This window comes from Leucopleurus acutus (genome assembly GCF_964270905.1).
Source record: "Leucopleurus acutus genome assembly, chromosome: 3".
In the NCBI taxonomy this organism is placed as follows: Eukaryota; Metazoa; Chordata; class Mammalia; order Artiodactyla; family Delphinidae; genus Leucopleurus; species Leucopleurus acutus.
This window is the reverse complement of record NC_139145.1, coordinates 170,267,868-170,274,960: the sequence shown is the minus strand read 5'-3', so window position 1 is coordinate 170,274,960 and position 7,093 is coordinate 170,267,868. Positions and strand designations below refer to the sequence as shown.

General features: G+C 51.8%; 1 protein-coding gene across 1 annotated transcript in view; it reads left to right on the top strand.

Moving 5' to 3' along the window:
* Positions 1-6,443: 6,443 nt before the first annotated feature.
* Positions 6,444-7,093, top strand: part of ADCY2 (adenylate cyclase 2) — a gene marked incomplete at both ends in the record, with an annotated part of 432,098 nt that continues 431,448 nt past the window's right edge. The window contains one exon of the mRNA XM_082836187.1: positions 6,444-6,674. Coding sequence (XP_082692313.1) covers positions 6,444-6,674 — 231 coding nt within the window. The remainder of the gene's footprint in view (positions 6,675-7,093) is intronic.

Here is a 7,093-nt window from a genome sequence, read left to right as displayed (position 1 = left end):
TCTATTGGGTGAGTAGAACTAGTTCAATATTGTATGAAAATCTTGCCATTTTAGGATTTTAAAACATTGTGAAATTTTTAAAAAATATGAGGGTAGTGCCAATAGCAAACATTTATATACATATAACCTCTTCAGGACCTGGGCAACATTTCTATCAAATCAAGTTCTAAGTAAAGTAATCTAGTAGCATTATTTGCCTTTTTTTTTTTAAAGAATAAAGTCACTTTATGTCTTCATTCTTTCATTCAGTCATTCATTCATCGAGCACATACTTATTAAGCACTTACTATGTGTTTTGCAAATGTAAAGTAATAGAGATATAACAGTGAACAAAAGAAACAAAATCTCCTGCCCTTAATTAATTGACCTTCTAGTGAGGGAAGAAAGGCCACATTAAGACAAAAATAAGATTTGCGTGTCTACTAACTTCCATGGCACACCACCGAAACATTCTCTTGCATTTACACCTAAGGAAACAGTACTTGTTGTCAAATGCCTACGTACAACCCAACAAACTGTTTTTGTGTACAGTTCCCTTATTTGTATTGAATGTGATTTCCCCCACCCCCGATCTAAAAATGTTGACTAAAATCCATCCCTTTACCCAGCCCAGGGTAGTATAAACATGTTAGAAAAATCCTTAGAATATTTGGCTTATTCTTCTTACTTTACAGATAAACTGAAGCTCAGAGATGTTTATGATTTCTCTGAGGATCTACAGTTGGTATCAGAGTTGAGGCAAAAATCCAGCACTTTAAGAAAGTTATTATGAGAATATTAACTATTATAGCAGTGTGAATACAAGCAGTGAGTTTATTTTCAAATTCAAATATAAAACCATGACTCAAACATGGGAGAGTGGCTTATAATCTTAAACTAAGTTACCTGAATTGAATGAATTCAGAATTGGGCAAAAATAGTCATGAACTATGTCACAGTATTGTTTATCATAGAGACCATTTCTTGTCCCTAAAAGTACATTATTGATCAATGTTAGAGTGTAATTAAATTATTCTCTTGTTGACTCTTTTAAGGAACACCTAAAAGGATATAAAAATAAAAGTTGAAGGGTAAGCTGTGACAAAGTGAGAGAGTGGCCTGGACATATATACACTATCAAACGTAAAATAGCTAGTGGGAAGCAGCCGCATAGCACAGGGAGATCAGCTCGGTGCTTTGTGACCACCTAGAGGGGTGGGATAGGGAGGGTGGGAGGGAGGGAGATGCACAAGGAAGAGATATGGGAACATGTGTATATGTATAACCGATTCACTTTGTTATAAAGCAGAAACTAACACACCATTGTAAAGCAATTATACTCCAATAAAGATGTAAAAAAACAAAACAAAACACCACAATAAAAATGAGAATAAAAGCCTGACTGAATATATGTATACTAATAAGAATATAAACTTTAAAAGTAAAAAATAAAAAAAAAAAAGTCAAGGTATCTGAATCATTCACGCTTGGTAAACAAGCCCCCTCTTCCGGTACCTCCCTAGGAAACAAATCCTGAGCACACAGCTCCACTCTATGAGTCATTACTTTTTAGATCACATTCTCCGAGCAGAAGCCAAGAAATCGATACCTCTCTCAAGGTTGTAGACATGCTGGTGCTGGGCCCGATTAGTCATTAACCTATTCTCACTCCTCCCAGCACTCACAGAAGGAATTCCAGTGTCTCGGTGGATCTTGAAACAAGTCCTAGTAACAAACTTTGGAATGGCAGCGGGATTTTGGGAAAGGTCTGTCGCAAAATACTTGTACCATCTTCTCACATATTCAGGACCATAAATCCCAATAAGTCACCCAAAATCAGATATTCAAGATGAGTCTCTGAACTATTTATTCCAATTTTGTCACTTGAGAAATCATTTATCAAATAAACCAAGCAAGGAAGGTTTTTCAAAAGACGTGTCAGGATCATCCCACTCGGAAGGGGAAAGAAAATGAATATATTAATCGTCCATTCAGCAACTTTTTATCTGATGCTCTAAAAACTTGAACTGCAGAAGAGTTCCTTAGTGAGCTCAAAGAGTTAATGAGGCTTCCCGGAGCTAGAAGCTGGCTTTGGTTGTGTGGTTTCTGTATCCACAGACTCTGGTTCAATCAAAATGTAAATGTTATCTGGGTACACAAAACATATTTCATGGTGATAATGAATCTGTTGACATATTGTTCATACTTTATTGTATAAATTTTAGTGATGTATTTGCCAGAGAGAAAAACGAATACACAGGGAAACGCTCCGCGCTCAGCTCTACAATATGCTCCGGGTTTGACACGTGTCTGTGTCTGTCCTTGCCTTTAATCAATCAGAGCACTGTGACATTGGGAAGAGCCCAACAGCGTCCTTATTGAGTAAGCTAATCTAACTGTATTTGGAATAGGAACTAGAAGATGGGTTATTTTTAAAGGAAAAGCCACTGATTCCAAAACCTGTCCTGCAGCATAGTTACTTAACAGATGTATAAGCACTCAGGTGTGTTATCGTGTGTGTGAAAGATGATCAGATTAGGAGGGGAGAGGTGGCCTGCAGTCACTGGGTGGACGTGTCTGTCTGCTTGAACTCAAGCTTGCACCCCCTAGGCTCTGCACGCAGGCAGAGATGCCAGGACTCTTTGGTGTCTCTAGCTGGCAGGACCAGCTCTCTAATTTTCAGGGCTCAGGGCAAAATAAAAATGGGTATCAAGAATTTCAACATGGCGACAGCAGGACCTTAAACCAAGCAAGGGGCCCTGTGCAACAGCACTAATCACGCTCGCAGGAGGCCTGCCCTGCCTTCTGGGTTCTGAGGATGGAGGGTTGCCCTCTAGCGTCGCAGGAAAAATGAATTCTCCTTTCTCATGCTTATTCTTCCTTTCCCCCCACCCCCAATCTCTCAGGCCCATTAGAGCTTCCATAGTAAGTTTCTTTGTGCATTTTGTCGCAAGGACATTGATATGGAGTATATTTGTGGGAAAACCCCTTTGCTCATCGTGGCTTACCCTCGGCATAGCAGCCCTGCTACCCAAAGGCACGGAAGTGGACTCCTTGGGATCCCTTTAATTGCATGAGTCTAGAGTTCATGCTCCTGGCTTTGTACTAAAGGGCATTTTTCATTCCACTTCATGCTGCTTGGGGGTTATTATTTTATTGTGGGGTTTTTTGCCTTCAAAATAGAAACTGTTGTGAACTTTTAAAAAGGTATATTTGGTGCAATTGATTATAAAATGCTGATAGAATAACTATAATGATTATAGTGGTTCATATTTTGTATTAAACATAAAGAGGTCCTCATAAAAATAAGCCCCCAAACTGAAACAAACGAGAAACCCAATATAACCTCGGGAAGCCTGACATATCTTGATTACTATACTGTATTCATTCCACGACCTTGGTACACGATGGTGAAATTTAAATCATGTGGGGACTTGGGGATGGATGTTGATTTTTGCTCATGTTTTGTTTTTTGTAGCCCTACTTTTCAAAGTACATTGGAAATTCCTAGAAGGGTCCTAGGCTTGGTCTTTCTTTTCCCCCTTGAACATCTGGCATAGGATAGGCACAAAATAAGTATTTATTGAACGAATTAATGAAAGAATGAGTGATAAAAAATGTCATAAGGGTCAAGGACAAAAATCCCTTCATGCAGAGTCTCTTTAAATTATATCCTGCCATTGTGTTTAACAAAATCTCCTAGAAATCTTACAGCCACACCCCTTTACCATGTGGAGGATATATATAGGGTATAGCTACGGGTTGTTACTTCCCCACCGGAAAGAAGGAGAAAATACTTAAACATGTACTGTTCTCTTACGAGTCTCTCAATACTTTTAACCATAAACGTAAATTACAGATTATTTACTTTATCTTCCTTTTTGAGTGGGTAAAGGCAGCCGTTTATCAATACAAAGGGTGAAGAAGCACCAAGAATTGGAGAGGAGAAGTTGCTCCAAAAGGAAAAGGCTGGAAATGCGCAGCTCTGCCCAACCTAGACAGGCCATGGGCAGAGCGGGAGGAAGGGGAGAATCCTCACGACAGCAGCTGTGCAACTTCCCACTCACCCGGGCTTCCTTAGGAGACGCTGGTCTCGGGATATTTATAAATCCGATTCATCAGCGCTGTCTTGCAGCTTGTTCTCAGAACCACAAAAACCCTAAAATCCCCCAGTCCAAAAGAAAGAACTGAGCCCGATGGGTGAGTCTGGACCCGCGGGTAAAGCTGAGATTTGAATTACCCCGGGGGGGTGGGGGGCGGTTACGTCTACCGCCAGGGGTGGGCAGGCAAAGCGGGGTGAGGGCGCAGACCAGGAACTCGACAAAGAAGAGTTCCATCTCCTGCGAGCGCAGGAGGCCGTGGGACCCCCAGGACACGTTCGGGGTAGGGAGCTTCTCCCATCCGTTGCCTCCTTCCATTTCTTCTCCTCTGCAGGTCTAGGGCAGGAGGGAAGGCCCAGGACTTGGTGGAGTCTGGTGGGCAGGGTCCCTGGCCAAGGATCCAGTGTCCGGGACATGCTTCCTTTTTACTCCCCCATCCTTACCCACCGGCCAAGGTCTCGGGCAGTCGGTGGCAGAGCTGTGCCCTTCTCTGGTCTACACCCCCTGAGCAGAGAAGGCATTAACTCTGGCTAAAAATAAAGTCACTAGAAGGCTCCGGGCCGCTCTCCCCTCGTGGGCTGGTTCCTGCCGTCACTGGGCACGCAGCTACCCAGCTCACATGCCTCTGTCCCGCAGGGGGACAGGAGGGCCAAGAGCGGGCAGTGGGACAGTTCGTGAAGGTTTCCCAAGTGTTAGGCAGTGCCAGGGCTCAGAGCCCCCTGCGCTGGTCTGGTACTGGAACAGACAAGGGCATAGGAACAACCCCCGGCCGTGTGCTGGTGCCCGAGAGGGGAGGATCGCGGTGCCTCGGATTCCTTAGGCTTCGGGGGGAGGTGGGATTTGCGGGTCTTGGGTACAGCCAACTCTCGACTAGGAGGAACCCTCCAAAAGGGTAGGCTCCTTTGGAGAGCACCAAGGAGCTCCCCTACCGCCCAGGGAGAGGGCCAGCGGGCTCGACCCCAGGAGTGTCAGGAGGGGGACACTGCCCCTGCAGACATCGGCCCCCGCGCCCAGTCCCCCGAGGTGACGTGGAGGAAGCGAATCCCAGAGCCAACCCTGCCCGCACCAGCGCCCAGCCACTCTCCCAGGTCGCGCCCTCGCTGCCATCCCTGCCGGACAGCAGGGGCTCGGCGGGGGCCGTGGACCGACCAGAGGGCTCCCTCTAAACTCCGATACGGAAAACCTTGCCCTATCGGGTACCTCCAAAGTGTGACTTAAGCTGAAACTGCAGGGCGCAAGTAAGGCGGCCTACCCGAGGACGTGGCGGGGTGCAGCGCTCAATCACACGGGCGGGTGTCCGCCTCGCTTCTCCATTGCGCATTTGGAGCTGTTCTCGGCTAGGGGGTCTCCTCGCGTCCCAGCGTCTTCCCGCCCACCGCAGGGAAGCCCCCTGCTCTCTAAGAGAGTGGGGAGGACCGTGAGAGCCCCCAAGCCCGCTGTGCTGAGTTGAAGAAGAGGAGGGTGGGAACCCCCTACCCATTAAGGGATGCGGAGGGGAGGGGAATCCCTCCTGCGAGCGCACAGAGGGTGAAAAAGAGGAAGTTCCCGCGACCCTCCGAGTAGGGGATACCAAAGGATGGGAGGTCTCCTCCCGGCTACGCTCTGAGAAAGTGGGGAGGAGCGTGAAAGCACCCTGTCCTACCCACCCCCCGCACACCACTCAGAGCCTGGGGGGACTGGAGGGTGGGAGGGCCCCTACCCTCCCCCTCCCCCTCCCCCTCCCCGCCGCACTTGGAGCCGGTGGAGAGGAGTTAGGAGCCTCCGCAGTCTTCTGAGCGAGGTCGGAGGTGAGGGCGGCAGGAAGCGGGAACCCCCAGGCCGCGCTCGGGGACCGCGCAGGGCACGGTGGGAGCCCCCGCCCGACCCCAGGCTGAGACAGCGGAGGGGAGGTGGACCTTGCCCGCGCTGATCGTGGGTGGGTCTAAGAGGGGGACCCCCGGGGCTGGGGCGCGGCCCCCGCCTCTCCCCTCCCAGCACGCTGCTGGGCGCGCCGGCCCCCCGCCGTGCCCGGCGCGCGACACGGCCGTCGGGGGGCGGCGGTGGGTGGAGGCCTGGCTGCGCCGCGCGGGGTGCGGGCAGAGGCGGGTCGAGCGCCCCCTGTCGCACCCGCCCCTCCCGCGCGGTGGCGGCAGCGGCGCCGCCGGGAGCTGCCCCCGAGGCCGCCGCCCGGCCCCCGCCCGCGCGTCAGCGCGCCCAGCCCGGGGCGCCGAGCTCCGCCCGCGCCGGAGGCCCCTGCGCGCAGCTCGGAGCGCGGGCAGCGCGGCCGGCCGAGGCAGCGCGGGGCTGGGACGCGGGCGGCTGCGGGCTAGCGGGCGGCGCGGCCCCGGCCGGGCGCGCTCGGCGGGCGCCCCGTGAACCGCCCCGATGTGGCAGGAGGCGATGCGGCGGCGCCGCTACCTGCGGGACCGCGCCGAGGCGGCGGCGGCGGCGGCGGCAGGCGGCGGCGGCGACGGCGACAGGCTGCAGCGGTCCCGGGACTGGCTCTACGAGTCGTACTACCGCATGAGCCAGCAGCACCCGCTCATCGTCTTTCTGCTTCTCATCGTCATGGGCGCCTGCCTCGCCCTGCTCGCCGTCTTCTTCGCTCTCCGGCTGGTGAGTGGCCTCCCTGCGGGACCTGCCCGCGCGCCCCGGGGCCCCGAGAGGAGAGGGAGGTACCCGCCGAGCCGCGTCCCGCCCGGGGCTACCCCTCTGCCCGCGGCGCCCTGCCCCTCCTGCCTGCCCGCGGCCGACCTGGCTTGGGCGAGAACTGAGGGCGAGAGAAAAGTTTCCTCGGAAGGTTCTGCCCAAAATAAAGTTGCCGGGGTGTGCACTGGGTGGACGGCCCGGGTGTGCGTTTTCCACCTCTGCGCACCCGCTGGCAAACTCGCCGCGCTTTCCACTCGGCGCCGCTGGCCGCAACAGCCGCTCCACTAGGTCTGTGTCCCTCCGAATCAGCCTCGCGCCTCTTCGCGAGACCGCTGCCCAGCCCCTGAGCTGGCGTTTTAGTTATTTAACTCTCTGAAAAGCCTGCC